Source organism: Giraffa tippelskirchi, chromosome 12, assembly GCF_054371585.1.
Source record: "Giraffa tippelskirchi isolate mGirTip1 chromosome 12, T2T-mGirTip1v1.2.pri, whole genome shotgun sequence".
NCBI lineage: Eukaryota > Metazoa > Chordata > Mammalia > Artiodactyla > Giraffidae > Giraffa > Giraffa tippelskirchi.
In genome coordinates, this window is record NC_137286.1 from 1141249 (window position 1) to 1155450 (window position 14202).

A 14202-nucleotide genomic window follows, 5' to 3' on the forward strand; every position below is an offset into this window, starting at 1 on the left:
ATCTTGACAAACGGCTGCACCCGCATGGCACACCCCCACATGAAACTGGAAATGTCCGTCACCCGCACGTGCCCTGTGTGCTGCCCAGCCTGCCCTCCTCTGCCCAGCTGCCGTCCTGCGGGTCCCCCCCGGACTCCCGGTGAGCATCGCGCACCCCATCCGCCTCCTCCCCTGGGAACGGTGACGTCCACCCATGGCGCACCTCACTCGCTGGTTCCCTTTGGGTCTGTTTCACCCTGTGGTGTGAGTGTGCGGCGGTCACATTCACGACGTTCAGGCCATATCTAGTTTCCGAGTAATATGGGAAAGCCACTGTGAACATTTTTTAAGGCTTTTATAATTTTTAATACTTTGGCTGTGCCTCGAGGGATGTGGAACCTTAGTTGCCCAACTAGGGATTGAAGCCACGCGCCCTGCAGCGGAAGCGCCGAGTCCTCTCCTCTGGCCTGCCAGCGAAGCCCCACGGTGAACGTTCAGGTCCCTTCGTATACACGTGCGTCAGCTCTCCTGGGCCGCGCTCTGGGGCGGAGATGCATCCTCGGTGATGGCGTGTGTTGACCCTGCTGAGAAGCCCAGGCCCTCCTCCGTGCGGTCACCGGCTCGGGACGGGGCGTGGTGACGGCTCACTGGGGCTTTGTGAGCTCCACGCGCTTCCATGCGCCTCTCAGCCATTTATGTGTGTGTCTTCCCGTGGGGCATGTCTGGCGACCCTGCAGCCACAGACACACACGTCTGGCTGGCGGCAGTGTTTGTTGTTCAAAGACAGGCTCCTGTCCAGCTTCTGCCTGCGTCCCTCGTGCTCCAGTGCCTTCCGACTGTTACTCTAAACATACCTTTTTTTTTTTTGGCCCAGCATTTCTCACTACTCTCCGTGGGGGTAGGGGACAGCATATTAAAAAGTAGAGACATCAATTTGCCAACAAAGGTCTGTCTAGTCAAGGCTATGGTTTTTCCAGTAGTCATGTATGGATGTGAGAGTTGGACCATAAGGAAGGTTGAATGCTGAAGAATTGATGCTTTTGAACTGTGGTGCTGGAGAAGACTCTTGAGAGTCCCTTGGACTGCAAGGAGACCCAACCAGTTCATCCTGAAGGAGATCAGTCCTGAATATTCATCGGAAGGACTGATGCTGAAGCTGAAACTCCAATCCTTTGGCCACCTGGTGTGAAGAACTGACTCACTGGAAAAGACCCTGATGCTGGGAAAGATTGAGGGCAGGAGGAGAAGGGGACGACAGAGGATGAGATGGTTGGATGGCATCACTGACTTGATGGACATAAGTTTGAGCCAGCTCCGGGAGTTGGTGATGGACAGGGAGGCCTGGCGTGCGGCACTCCATGGGGTCACAAAGAGTCGGACACGACTGAGCAACTGAGCTGAGGGGGCAGTCTCGCCATGCTCCCCCAGTGTTGCAGACTCTGTGAGGTTCGCTTGCATCTCTCTCTTTTATGATTCGGGTGTGAAGGAGGTCAGGTAGATGCTCACGCGTCCTGGAGCCATCCGCGCTGCCTCTTTGGAGGACTCCACACGGAAGGGAACAGTCACAGCTGCCCAGGTCCCGGTTTTGCCCTGGGGTTTGATCAAAACGAGGGTCAGTGGCTCAAGGCCTCGGCAGGGGCAGTGAATGAAGAGGGGAGCCGGGGGAGGCGTGGCGAGGAGATGACAAGTTTGGTGGGTTCATAACCGCAAGGCTGAATTATTACTGAAGCTTGATCAGGTCAGCAGGGAGGGAAGGAGTCCCAGAGCACATGCCCTTACTGGTGGTGACGAGACAGGGTTGGGGCTGAGGGGCATGGAAGAGGCCTGGGAGCCCAGGGCGAGGCGCTGGCTGCGTTTCCTGCACAGGATTGAGTCTCGAACAGGACTGAGTCTCGGGGGCCTTGGCACCTGGAGAGGGAGATGGAGAGGGGGAGGTGGGCCGAGAGCCCAGAGGCGTGAGGAAGGGAGGGGCTTTACCTGGACGCCTGAGCCCGGAGCGGGCTGGGGTCTTCCGAGGAGTGATGGGGAAACGGATGCCTCCATTCCCGGCCGGCTGGTGGGGGCTCATGGGAGAAAAGGTCTGTCTGCCGCCCCCTGCAAGAAAGCGGAACCGTGCAGGCCACCCTGGGGCGGGGGAGGCTGCCCTGCAATGGGCCGAGGGAGGGGGAGGTTTCGAGGGCTGTGGCCCCTGGGGAGGGTGTGGGCGGAATGGGGTTAGGCCCGTGGGCTCCTGGGGAGGGCAATGTCCCCAAAGCTGTGGCTCTGAGTGCCTTGCAGCCCACGGCCCGTGGGCTGGAGGGCAATACGGAAATACCAACAAACTTCACCTCCAAGAATGCGGTGGCTAGTCTGGATCCGGGCAGGGCCAGGCTGGGATCTGAGCCTCCCCGCTCCTAGGCCAGGGTCCTGCAACCTCCGTGCCCTTCTGAAACACCAAAGGTATGGGCTGGACTGTGCCCCCAAATTCAGATCGTGCAGACCCTGACCCCAGAGCTCAAACGTCACTGCAGTAGGAGGCGGGGTCTTCAAAGAGGTGATGAGGGTGAACTGGGGCCCCAGGATGGGCCCTCTTCCAGTCTGACTGGAGACCCTCTAAGAGGAGGTGAGGGCAGAGACAGGCACAGAGGGGCGCCCACGGAGACAGGCCTCAGGAGGAGCCGACCCCGTGCTCCTGGATCTGGGGTCCCAGGCCCCTGCGCTGCCGTGTGAGGGCAGCGCTAGCCAACCAGCAGTACCAGTGAAGACACATGATGAAATGTGGTTTATGATTTATAGTGAGAAACACAGGGAACGCCCTGGCAGTCCAGGGGTTAGGACTCTGCACTCTCACTGCCCAGAGCCTGAGTTCAATCCCTGGTCAGGGAACTAAGATCCCACAAGCCACATGGCACAACCAAAAAAACGAAAACATACATATTTGGTCTTCGTTCCTGTCTCTGTCACAGAGCTCCTGAAACCCTCGGCATTTCCTGCGTGAAGAAACTCATCAAGCTGTCATCTGTCCTGTGAAGGAGGTGACTGGAGGCACCTGAGGGTGGGGACAGCTGCCAGGAGGACCACCACGGATGACAGCCCCACCCCTGGGCTCTCGGGAGGCAGGGGAGCCAGAGATGGAATCGATCATCCATGGTCAGTGATCTGATCAATTGCGCCCAGGAAAGCCTCCCTGAAACCCCAACAGGACGAGGTTCAGGGGGTGTCCTGGCTGGTCAGCCCATGGAGATTCAGGGCGAGTGGCTCAACCAGAGGGAGCTTGGAAGCTCACACCTGCCCCTACATCTCGCCCCAGGAACTGTCTGGCTGATCCTGAATTATATCCTTTTTCTTTATAAACCAAGGATCTAATAAACTGTTTTCCTGGGGTCGAGGGAGCCTCTACTGTATAACCCAAGGGTTAGAGGTACAGGTGACAACCCGGGCTTGGGACTAGCATCAGAATTGGGGGGCAGGACTGTCTTGTGGGACTGAGCCCTTAAGCATGGATCCGAGCTTTGTCTGGGTAGACAGTGTCAGAATGGGGTTGAGTTGTAGGACACCCAGCTGGTACTGGAGCATTGCTTGTTGGAGGGGTGGGAGCACCCCCCCATGGGAGCACCCCCCCAAGACACACATGCACACACACACGTGTACACACACATGCAATGCACATATACACATGCATGCACGCACACGTGTGCGCACACACAACATATGCAGAGAGAGCCGCACACACGTGTACACAGGGACACACATGCACATATGCACATACACACACACGCACACACATGCACACACTGGAATTGGCTCCAGAACCTAATTTTCAAGGCCCCAGCTGTCTGCTGAAGAAGGCAAGGAAATGGGCTTTCTTTGTACACAGATTTCTGTTCCATCTGGTGAAAACAAACCGATTTGAATCCCAACTCAGGGAGGCAAGCTCTGGTTGCCCCAGAGCCGGACTTCTCTATGGGGCTACCTGCTGGCCCAGCTGAAACTCGGGCCGGGAGGCCTGGACACCAAGTCAGCGCAGCCGGCTTCCTCTCTGAACCACCTCCGCCGGGCCCTGGCCCTCCAACCAGCCGTCCCTGGGCTCCTCTGCAGCTGCTGGGGTTTGCCACCACCTCCCACCCTCTACAGCCCCCCGGGGCTGGGCAAGGGCAGCTGCAGAAGGGAGGAGGCAGGCTGGGGGGCATGGTGGCCCAGGAGGCCTGGGACCCGATGGTGACGCTCATCTAACTGCCGGCAGGTCCCACACCCCCTACCACAGCCAGCACTCTGGGGATGGGCTCCCCTGCTCCGGGGAGCACTGGGGCCAAGCCCTCCGCCATCCTCCCGGTCGGCATCGTCAGCAGTAGTGCTGCCAGCATGCCCGCTGGCTGCGGCCCAGGCTCCCCTCAGCAGCTGTCTGCCGCGGTGCCTGTCCCCCCGTGAGGGTTCAGAGGCAGGAGAGGACAGGACCTGGCTGGTGCTGGGAGGTCGGGTGGCCAGCTGGGTGGAGAGGGCACAGACGTCCGCCCTTCTGAGCAGGTGGGGGGAGGCGACGGGCTGAGAAGGCCCTGGATGGGGCGGCACAGGAGGGGCACAGCCAGCCGCACCACTGGGAGGGCTGCACCGTCTCCACCCCTTCTCGGCTTGTGGCTGCTCAGCACCAGGCCCTCCGCTTGGAAACTGGCCTCAGTGGGGGGTCCTGTGGGGCCCTGCCTTAGGGGTGGGTGGAGGTGACTGTGGACTCGGAGGAGGGGGCGTGGAGGGGAGGCGCCATGACGATGGCAGTGACAGTGGCCGGGTGGGGTCGGGGCTGTGGAGAAGGGTGAGCCGTGTCAGGCCAGGGTACCGGCCAGAAGCTGGACAGCTGGTGCCCGCCCCCTCCTCCAGGCTGGGAGGTGGGGACGGAGCCGGTGGGTCAGAAGCCTGTGCGTCTGTCCTGAGGGTCTGAAGGTGGACCTCACTCACCAGCGGGCAAGAGCGCTGGGAGCAGCGAGGCCTGGGGCAGGGCGGGCGGGCAAGTAGCTGAGCCTGGGGGGTGGAGGGCACAGAGGAAGCTGGGGAGCGGGGCCTGGGGCTGGCCGGACCTGCCCTGGGGGCTCCCTGCCTCAAAGCCGGCAGCTTCCCCGAGGTGCCCCAGGCACTGCACGTCTGTACCCGCTCGCATGTGGCCCCTCACTCTGCCACCTCTGCAGGGCGGCTGCGGCCTGGGGCACCTGTGTCGTGCGCCTGGAGGGTCCTGGGTGCTCGCCCTGCTGGTGGTCGTGGGGACCTCTCTCGCCCCAGAGTCCCAGCTTCGGCACTGCCACTGCGCCAAGGGGGAGGCGCTGTGCCCAGCACCAGCGGGGCAGCATCAGCTGAGGTTTGTAGGAGGGCCTGGGTTTGCCACCCGCTGGCTCTGCAACTGCAGGCCAGCTGGGCCCCTCCACGTGCCTTAGGCTGGATGCTCCCCCCAGGTGTGGCAGCTACAGCTCCGGTGATGGGCACAGGGGCAGAGTGTGAGCCCAGCTGGGCAGAGCCGGGCTGGCAGGAGGGGTCCTGGGAGCCTATCCGGGTCAACTCCCCCCCCAGGTACCTTCTGACCGCCCTCCTGACCTGCCTGGGTTGGCACGGCAACAGTCTCCTCTGGGTTCTGAGAAGGCCCGGGCTGAGTCACGGGCTCCGCTGGAAACAGGGCAGGGCCTCCTGCAGGACAGTGGCTCTGGTCCAGAAGGAAGGCTCCTTAAAGAGGCAGGCTGGGCCGGGCAGGGAAGGTGCAGGCGCCACCTCCCACAAGCAAGGATGTCATGCACTTAGGGTCCGGACTGGGAGGGCCTCGAAGGCCCAGGAACCAGCAGTCCTTCCGGCACCAGTTAACCCCGGGGTTCTCTCAGCAAGTGAGGGCCCCCAGCCCAACCCCCTCCAGGGTCTGTCTCAGCTCTTCCTGGTAGGTGGTATGGCCGGGGACACACATAAGGCCATCTGCCCCGGGCCCGGCGAGGAGGCTCAGAGAACCACCAGCTTCATGCCCCTCTGCGGGGGAGGGGGGCTGGAGTGCCCATGCAGACTGCCCATCAGCCCTGCCACCAGCTGGACCTAGCTCAGGGGTCCTAAAACCCCCAGCGGCCAAGCCTGTTCAGCCATCCGCTCGAATGGGTCCCATTCAGCCGTCCAGAGATCAAGCTGGGCACCACAGGGTAGGGGTGGGGGTGGTGGGCACGAGACCCCCGCCCAGCCTAGCTCACCTCTTGTGAGGGTCCATCCCGCCCGAGGGGAGGCAGGGGTGTACGGACGGGGTGTGGAGGGAGGGGAGAGGGACACGGTGAACGGGGGAGGGCAGGGGAGTGGGGACTGCCTCCGGAGCAGGGGGACAAGACCCAGAACCAGAGGGCTGGGGGCCTCAGAAGGCGCCCCTACACCAGGCAAGAGGCCACGAGCTGTCTCACCAGGTCCCAGCCCGAATCCTACTCCCCAGGATTCGGGATGGGGCGAAGTAACAAATCTGGGGAAAGGGGGACTGTCACCTGGACACAGCCTGCTGCAGCCCACTGCACCCAGGAGACACGGTGGGTGGCATCTGGGACAGGGCTCTCGGAGTGCCCACCGCCCACCCGGGTCCCCCCAGAGACCAGCAGCACTTCCAATTCCCACACGCACTGGTGTCCCCAGGAATAATCACGGCTGTCTCCATCTGGGGTGGGCTTTATTCCACTGTCACTGAGACGACGACGCGTACATGGGGAGACAGCACTATTTCCAGACCATCCCAGCGGGCGGGCACGTGCCAGCAAGTCCTCCCGCGGAATGCCAGGTGCCAACGCCTGTCCTCCAGGCACACGGAGGACCCGCACCCAGGGGCAGCAGCGTCCGAGGGGCGGGAGGCTGGGCCATCCAGGAGGGCCCCACACAGCAGGCACCCCCAGAAAGGTGTCTTATCTACACACGCCTCTGCGACACGATCCCACACAGTTAGTGTCTTAAATATATGTGTGTGTGTGTGTGTATATATATGTATATATTTTATCTGAACTGTGTCAGTTCTTAAACATGAAACTGACCACTTCTCTGTACATTAACTTCACAGTAACTATTTGCAGAAGACAATGGATCCAGTGTTGATAACTCGGCCAGGCTTCCGGCCCCGGGAAAATAAATTTCTTCCCCAGTGGAAACCCCGTGGGGAAAACCAAGGCTGAGGCTTCATCTCCCGGCTGCCTGCTGGGGCGGGGGCGCAGCTGCTGGTTGGGCCCGGGTCCCGCCTTTGCTGGACACAGATGCCCACACAGGCAGACTCTCTCTCTCACACACACTCACACACACACTCAACGCATGGAAATCCGATCATGGAGCACATCACCCAAGCCTGCGGTCCCACCAGCCCTTTGAGAGGTGCAGGGCCAGGAGCCAGGACAATCAGAAGCAGGGTTCCTTTCCCCCGTTTCTCTCTCTGGTCCGCAGGCCAGCTGCCCAAACCCCGGGAGGGCAGGGAGCCTGCAGGGGGATGGCCCTCGCCTGTCCACCTGCTGCAAAGGCCAACGGTCTTCTCACTCCAGACCAGGCAGACGAATAAATACGACATCAAGTGTTGTCAGGACCCGAGCAATAATTTAAACTTGAACTCGGACCTCAGCACCACTTCCGGGCACAGCAGAAAGAGCCAGCACTCTGGGGAAACCAGGAGTCTGGGTGGCTCTGCCGCCTTCAGGACCCCCAGAACCTGGGGCGGCCCCACCTCTGCCCACCCCCTTGGGATCCAGCAGCGAGACCTGCCCAGGGAGCAGGCAGACAAGGCAGAGTGCCGCCACCAAGCACAAATGCAGCAGCTTTTTGCCTTTTAGGAGCATCAGCCTCCGCAAGTGGTGTGGGCGGTCCTGTGACCGCTGCCTGGAGGCCCCCTGCCCTCCCCCACCCCGCTCCAAGCAATGCCTGCTTTCACCCAGACCCCCCGTAGGGAAAGGACGCTCTGCCCACCTGGCTCCTGATCCGAACTGCAGCCTTTGGGCTGCCCCACCCCACAGCACCCTGGCAATGACCAGCAGCTCCAGGGAGACCGCGATCAGGTGGACAAGTGATCTTCAGGGTCACCACTGACCAGGCCTGCCACAGACCAGGAATACTCCAGGTGGGTGGCTGCGTTCCCGGCGCCCCTTGGCCCCCCAGGGGGAGGCCAGGAGGCACACTGGTCCCTGTGCTCAAGCAGGGGAGCGGCACGGCCCAGCGACCATGCGCCAACATCTGGCAGCCTCCAGAGGCTCCTTCTGTATCTAGAGAAACATTTCCAAACCCCACTGTCCGCTCTGCGTTGTGGTGTGGGCAGGACCAGAGCTTCGGAGGGCCTGCCTCCCTCCCCAGCACCCGTAACTCCGCAGCCCTCTGCTTCCAGCTGGTTATGCTGCTGCCACCAGGGTTCCTGCTGGGGCCGCACCCCTGGGACACCAGCTGTGCCCTGAGGGCCCTGCTGGTGCTCACTGTGCCTAGGGGTGCCCCGCAGGGGTTCCTACTGCCACCCGCCAGGAGCGGCCTGTTCCGTCCGAGCTCCCGTTGAGACTCACAATGACAGCATCTGTGAGCCGGCATCCTTCACCGAGTGTGGTGCCAGGCTCACAGGGTGCCCCCGAGCCTTTCCGTGAGGCGGTCAGGAAAGCCTGGGAGGAGGGTCAGCTGGCCTCCTCTCGCTGGGGAACCCGGGCCCTTCGGACCCTCCTTGCGACAGGCTGGAGGGGATGGAGGAGTCTGGTGTCTGGTCAGGGCAGGTCCGGGAACAAGAGTGAGCTGGCACGGAGGGCCAAGGCTGGAGGAGGGCTGCTCCTGCGGCTCCCAGTCCGTCCAAGTCTGGGGCCATTTTCCCAGGGCGGCAGGGTTCCGTCCACTGGGCTGGGCCAGCCCTGGGGGCTTCACCTGCTGAGCTCCGGGCCTCACACTCCCTCGGCCCCTCCGTCGGCCCTCACACCAGCAGGGACTTGACCAGGCCACAGTGGAACTTGCGGACGTGGCGGTAGAGGTCCCCAGACTGCGTGAAGCGGCGCTCGCACCAGCTGCAGGCGTGCGGCTTCTCGCGCGTGTGCACCACGGCATGGCGGCTCAGGTTGTGCGAATACTGGAAGCTCTTGCCGCACTGCACACACGTGTAGGGCTTCTCGCCCGAGTGCGTGCGCTCGTGCCTCTTCAGCGTGTACGTGCAGGAGAAGGTCTTCCTGCAGAGCGGGCACGTGGGTGCCGCCTCGTCGGGCGAGAGCCGCGCGCGGCCGCCATCGCGCTCGCGGAAGTGGGCGCTGAGGTGTGGCTGCAGCACGTGGGCGCTGGGGAACAGCTTGCCGCACAGCGGGCAGAGGCAGAGGCGCCCGCTCGGGCGCAGCGCGTCCTCCATCGCCCCCCGCTCCGCCTCGGGCCCCGGCGCCCCCCTGCCCACCCCGCGGACCGGCAGCGGCCCCAAGCCCCCTGCCAGGGGCTCCGCCGCGGGAACACCGGGTGGCCGCAGGGGGCTGTGGGCGCTCCGGGGGCTGCTGCCGTCCTGCTCGGACTCCGAGTCTGGCTCCTCCTTCACCACTGGCTGGGACCCGGGCTGCTTCTGGCGGCAGGGGGCGGTCTGGAGGACGCGGGGTGGGCAGACGGGCGGCCGCCTCGGGCCGGGCTTCAGCGACAGGTCCAGGGCCCGGTCTGACTCTCCAGGCGCCTGCCAGGGGGGAGGTCCCGGTGCGGGCGGAGGGCGGGTGGCCTTTGGCCCAGCGGGAGGGAGCCTGGCCTTGAGAGAGGCTGGACAGAGCGCGGGGGCCCAGGCAGACAGAGGGCCCGGGGGCCGGCCCGGCGGCTCTGCCCCAGGGGCGGGGGTCTCCGGGGGCAGCGCGCGCTCCTTCTCGCGGAGCCTGTTCTTGCAGACCCTGACGATGTCGTACATGTGCAGGTAGCTGGCGGCGGCCAGGACGTCCTCGACGGGCAGGCTGCGCAGGTCCAGGCGGCCCTCGTACATGAAGTCCAGCAGACGGCCGAAGGCAGGCGCCGTAACGATGTCGCCGTTGAGCCGCACCGTGTCGCGGCTGCCCGCGGGCCGGTCCCTGTAGAAGAGATGGAAGTAGACGCTGCACGCGGCCAGCACGGCGCGGTGGGCCGGGAAGCGCGCGTCGCCCACCAGCACGGTGCAGTCGCACAGGAAGCCCAGCTCGCGCTGCTGCCTCAGGCGGCCCAGCAGCCGCCCGCCGTGCTCCGGGAACTCCATGCCGCCGCGGTCATCACCTGGGCACAAACGGGACGCCCGTGAGCGCGCCTGGAGACGCCGCGGCCGCCGCTCGCCCCCAGCCACCCGACCAGCCCTTCCCGGGTGCGGGCACCGCGGGGAGAGGGGCGCGGGGCGCCGCGCGCGACTGCCCGCCCGGAGCCGCACTGGGCACCTGCCCCGAGCAGGAAAAACTCGATCGAAAGTAAACAGGAGCTGCTCCGCCGCGGGGGCGGGTCCCGGGGCGCCAGCCGAGGGGGCCGGAGCCGCGCGAACCTGCGCGCGTCTCCGCCCGGGGAGCCCCTCCCCGCGCGGGCGCCCCTGAACTTCACTCTGGGGCGGCCGCCGGCCGCGTCCCCCGACGCCCGAGTCGCCGCGCCGCCGCCGCCGCCCCTGGTCCGCGCCTCCGCGCCGCCTCCAGCTGCCGCTCGGCCCGCCAGATGCCGCCGCCGCCGCCGCCGCCGCGGGGCCCCATTTAAGGCAGCGCGGCCGCGGGGAGCGGGCCGGCGGGCGGGGCAGGCAAAGCCGGGTGCCCGCCTCCCGCGCTCACCTCCGCCGCCCCGAGCTCCTCTCCGGCCGCTGCCCGCGCCGCGCGCCCTCCCCGGTGCCGCCCCGGCGCGTGCGGAGCTGCGGGCAGCGCGCCCCGGCGGGGAGGGCGCGGGGACGGGGAGGGCGCCGGGCGGGGCGCGCTCCAACTTGGCTGGCCCGGCAGCACTCGCCGCTTGCCCCGCCCCGGAGAGAGCGAAACTCGGGGCGGGGGCTGGAGGGGGCGGGCCGAGGCGACTTCCCGGAGCGGCGGAACCGCTGAGGTCACCCACGCCGCCCCTTCCCTGTCCGCCCCGCCCGGCCGGGCCCCGCGCGCCGCCATCTGGGGCGCTGGGGTGGGAGGGGACGCGGGACGCGGCGGGGGAGGGGGCTCTCTCGCGATACTTGCTGCTTCATCCTCGGGGTCCCCCCCCATGGGGTCCCAACTGCGCCCGTCTGTTAAGAGACCCCTTCCGAGGACCAGCCAGCGCCGGCGCCAGTCTCCCGAAGGCGCAGCCGGGACGCGCCGCCACCTCGCGGGGCGCCCGCCCTGGAATGGAGGAGGGGGCGGGGGGAGTCGCACATATTGAGAAGATGACACCCCCTTTCGTTGAAAGCCTCGACTTGAATTTAATTTAGCTGGGCCCCTTTTCCAGACGCTTGGGCGGGTTCTCGACCTTGGTGTTCCAAAACTGGGCACTCTCATCCTCTCAGCGGACCCAGCGCAGCCTCTGCTGGGAGCCAGGTGCACGGAGCTGTGAGCCTTGGGGACCGTGCCCGTCCCAGAAGGCGTGATGGGCTGAGGGACCATGGCGGTGATGGAGAGAAAGGGAAATGCACCCAAAGCCCGAGTCGGGGCTGCGGGCTGGGACGGGGGAGGGGGGACTGTTCAGGGAGAGGCCACACCTTGAAGGAGCTGGGTGGGCCTTTCAGGTGCAAGGCCATGTGAAGGTGTGTGTGGGGGGCACCTAGGTCCTGGGTTAAGGAAGGAGCCTGAGAAAGACAGAGAGCAATGGACTTGGAGAGGCTGGGACCCGGGGTGGGGTGACTGTTGGCTGGCAGTCTTTTCCCAGCTGCCTTTACAGAGCAGGATGGAGGCGCTGTGGACCACCGCTCAGCTGTCCCAGCAGCCCTGTTGGTTTAGGGAGGCGCTCTGATTATCACACTGGTTTTGGTTCGGAAGGCGCCAGGGCCACACAGACAGTCTGTTGTTGAACCAGGATCCACGTCTGGCAGCGTCTTCTGCATTCTCACCTGCACAGCCCAGAACCCCGGGAGATAGAGGGTGGGCAGGGGTGGGGTTCAGCGCAGGAGTAGAAAGGAGGCCTTGACTAGAAGTGGGGGTGGTGTTGGAGGTGCTGGATTATAAAGGCAGGACCCCAGCCGGCCAGGTATACAAGGGCAAAGAGGCAGCAAGACACGGTGGGGAGCCCCCAGCCATGCTCTTGGGAGGCGAGGAACCCTGCGGGAGGGGGTTTCCTGGCTGCGAGTTGGGGGGGTGGGGCTCCAGGGATCCTATTTAAACTGGTGGGCTGGGCACCTGAAGAGTGACCAGAGGCCCTGGGGCCCACCACAGTTAGGACCTAAAGTCTGGGGGAAGGAAAGCCACATTCTTTTACTAAAATCTATTCCTTGCTTATCTGAAATTCAGATTTCACCAGGCAGCTTGCATTTTTATTTCCTAAATTCGGCAGTCTTTGGCTTGGCACCCCCGACGTGCACTGTGCTCAGAGCCAGCAAGACCGCCCTGGCTCCCGTGGCCCAGGCGCTCTGGGGACCCCTTCCTGAGGAGGCCAGCCCCTTCCTTCACCTCCACGCCACGCCCCCACCCCAGCGTGGGCAGCTGATTTCAAGTCAGGTCAGACTGAACCCAGAGGAGACCGCCTCTCGGGGTCTTGCTCAGAGCCCTGCCTCTATCCCCTTCCACCCTTGGGCATGACCCTTAACCTCTTCAGGCCTTAATATTCTCATCTGCAAAAGGGGGGAGATTAACTGGATTACCCGGCACACCGCAAGACCCTGGGGCCTTTCGTGAGTCCTCAGGTTCCACACGTCTCCCCAAGAGCCCTTCCCGGCTCCTCCCCAGTCCTGTCTCTGCTCTAGCAGCACCCCCTGGGAGTGGGCCTTCTTGATCACTACCACTCAGGTGTCCCCAACCCCACGATCTCCTCTTGGGGCCTTCGCCTTTTCCAAGGAGCTCCTGTACAACGTGACCTTGCCACCCCACACTCTCCACTGGATCTTTGCTGCTGAGACTTGGCATGGCACAAGGCAGGTGGGGGGGGGTAGTTGGGTCTCGAGTGAAAGCAGGGCAGAGGTGTCTGTCCAATGTCCATAGGTGCCCCCATCCTAATCCTGACTGCTCTGACGTGCCCACCTGCCCCGCCCGGGCACACAGGTCCCCAGCCAGGCCGGGAGAGAAGGCCCTGGGATGGGCAGAGTGTCCTGGCCTGCCCTGCCTGGCTAGTGGGACAAAGGGCTTCTTGGGGCCCTGACGGAGGTCGTGGGGCATGGAGAGCGGTCCACGCAGCCGCAGGGGACGTGGCCAGCAAGAGGCTGGGGGTGTGCTGGGTAGGGGTGGCTAAGGGAGGAGGGACATCACTCAGGGGAGGGGACAGGGAGAGAGGCCCCTGCGTTTTCCTGGTCCGAAGGTCTCCATTCTTCCTGGAGTTACGTCCCCCTTCGGGGCCGGGAGGGGCCATCCCAGGCCACCTGAGAGGGCACTCGGCGGCCAGCGGGCCTGGCCTGTGGGTCCCCGCTGTGGCCGGCAAGGTCTGAGGCACAAGGATGGCAGAAGGCTGTCGCAACGGCGGGGGCCAAACGTCGCTGGATGCGGCCAGCCGGGCGGCCATCTGGCCCGGGAGCTGCCTCGAGGCCCCGCCCTGCAGCTGCTGCGGAGACCAGGCAGCCCGGGCCTCGGGCCCCCGGGTCCTGCCCGAGGGCCGGCAGCTGCAGGAGGTGACAGGGCCGCAAGACCCTGGGCTCTAGGAGGGGCAGGTGGCCGCCCTCCCTAGAGGCCGGTGCAGCAGTTTTTGTGGCCAACATCTGCCTCGGGGGCTCCTGAGCGGCCCAGCCTCAGCCAAGGCAGAGACATTCGGCTTGGGGGTGGCGGACGGGAGGTGTTCTAGAGAGGGGCTCTGCCCTCCCTCTGGAGGCCAGAGGAGGGCGCTGGGCCTGCCCGCAGAGGCTCTGGCTGCAGGGCCGGCTCCCAGCTGTGCTGCAGGGAAGGGCTGTGGGGCTCGCCGCCTGGACATGGGCCAGGCCGAGGAGGCCTGACCACCGTGGAGACACTCCTGGCCGAGATGCTGTCTTCAGATGGCGAGGATGGCTGCGAGCCACCACAGGACCCAGGAGGGGGCGCCCTCCTGGGCCCCCAGCCCTCCGCTCCCCCGGCCCCCCGTCGTCCCCAGGGCTTCTCTGCCTTCTCCTTGGCATTGCCAGCCCAGGGTGGGGGGCGGGTGCAGAGGAAACCCCTCCTAGGAGAATGGTGGGTGGGGGCCAGAGGGATGTTCCCAGAGGGGGCCCAAGGGGAGGGTTTGGAGGGCGAG

At 64.8% G+C, this 14202-nt stretch overlaps 2 protein-coding genes and 1 long non-coding RNA gene across 4 annotated transcripts; 1 reads left to right on the forward strand and 2 right to left on the reverse strand.

The window, feature by feature from the left end:
- Window positions 1-318: 318 nt before the first annotated feature.
- On the reverse strand, window positions 319-4392 carry LOC145530019 (uncharacterized). 2 transcript variants are annotated; one of them, XM_081550780.1, is made up of 6 exons: window positions 3932-4392; window positions 2893-3007; window positions 2307-2404; window positions 1957-2073; window positions 1759-1887; window positions 322-1569 (listed from the first exon to the last, which is right to left on the reverse strand). In XM_081550780.1, exons 4-6 carry the CDS (start codon window positions 2020-2022, stop codon window positions 1447-1449), a joined length of 318 nt encoding a protein of 105 aa, XP_081406906.1. In that variant the 5' UTR covers window positions 2023-2073; window positions 2307-2404; window positions 2893-3007; window positions 3932-4392; the 3' UTR covers window positions 322-1446. The 2 variants fall into 2 exon arrangements, 1 of the variants encoding a protein (XP_081406906.1); XR_014071417.1 differs by lacking the exons at window positions 1759-1887; window positions 2307-2404; window positions 2893-3007; window positions 3932-4392 and having other exon boundaries at window positions 319-1569; window positions 1957-2110.
- A 387-nt stretch (window positions 4393-4779) lies between these two features.
- Window positions 4780-7505, forward strand: LOC145530021 (uncharacterized). The gene is made up of 4 exons (XR_014071418.1): window positions 4780-4914; window positions 6395-6485; window positions 6589-6887; window positions 7004-7505. It is a non-coding gene; the product is annotated as an uncharacterized LOC145530021 (long non-coding RNA).
- Window positions 6608-10858, reverse strand: ZBTB42 (zinc finger and BTB domain containing 42). The gene is made up of 2 exons (XM_081550782.1): window positions 10680-10858; window positions 6608-10149 (listed from the first exon to the last, which is right to left on the reverse strand). Exon 2 carries the CDS (start codon window positions 10130-10132, stop codon window positions 8864-8866), a length of 1269 nt encoding a protein of 422 aa, XP_081406908.1. The 5' UTR covers window positions 10133-10149; window positions 10680-10858; the 3' UTR covers window positions 6608-8863.
- Between the last annotated feature and the right edge of the window lie 3344 nt (window positions 10859-14202).

Coding starts and splice junctions, on each gene's coding strand:
- LOC145530019 (XM_081550780.1), bottom strand. CDS start 2,022: ATGGAGGCATCCGTTTCCCCATCACTCCTCGGAAGACCCCAGCCCGCT. Junction 1,888..1,956: donor CTCCGGGCTCAGGCGTCCAG/GTAAAGCCCCTC, acceptor CTCCCTCTCCAG/GTGCCAAGGCCCCCGAGACT. Junction 1,570..1,758: donor ACCCTGTCTCGTCACCACCA/GTAAGGGCATGT, acceptor ATCAAACCCCAG/GGCAAAACCGGGACCTGGGC.
- ZBTB42 (XM_081550782.1), bottom strand. CDS start 10,132: ATGGAGTTCCCGGAGCACGGCGGGCGGCTGCTGGGCCGCCTGAGGCAG.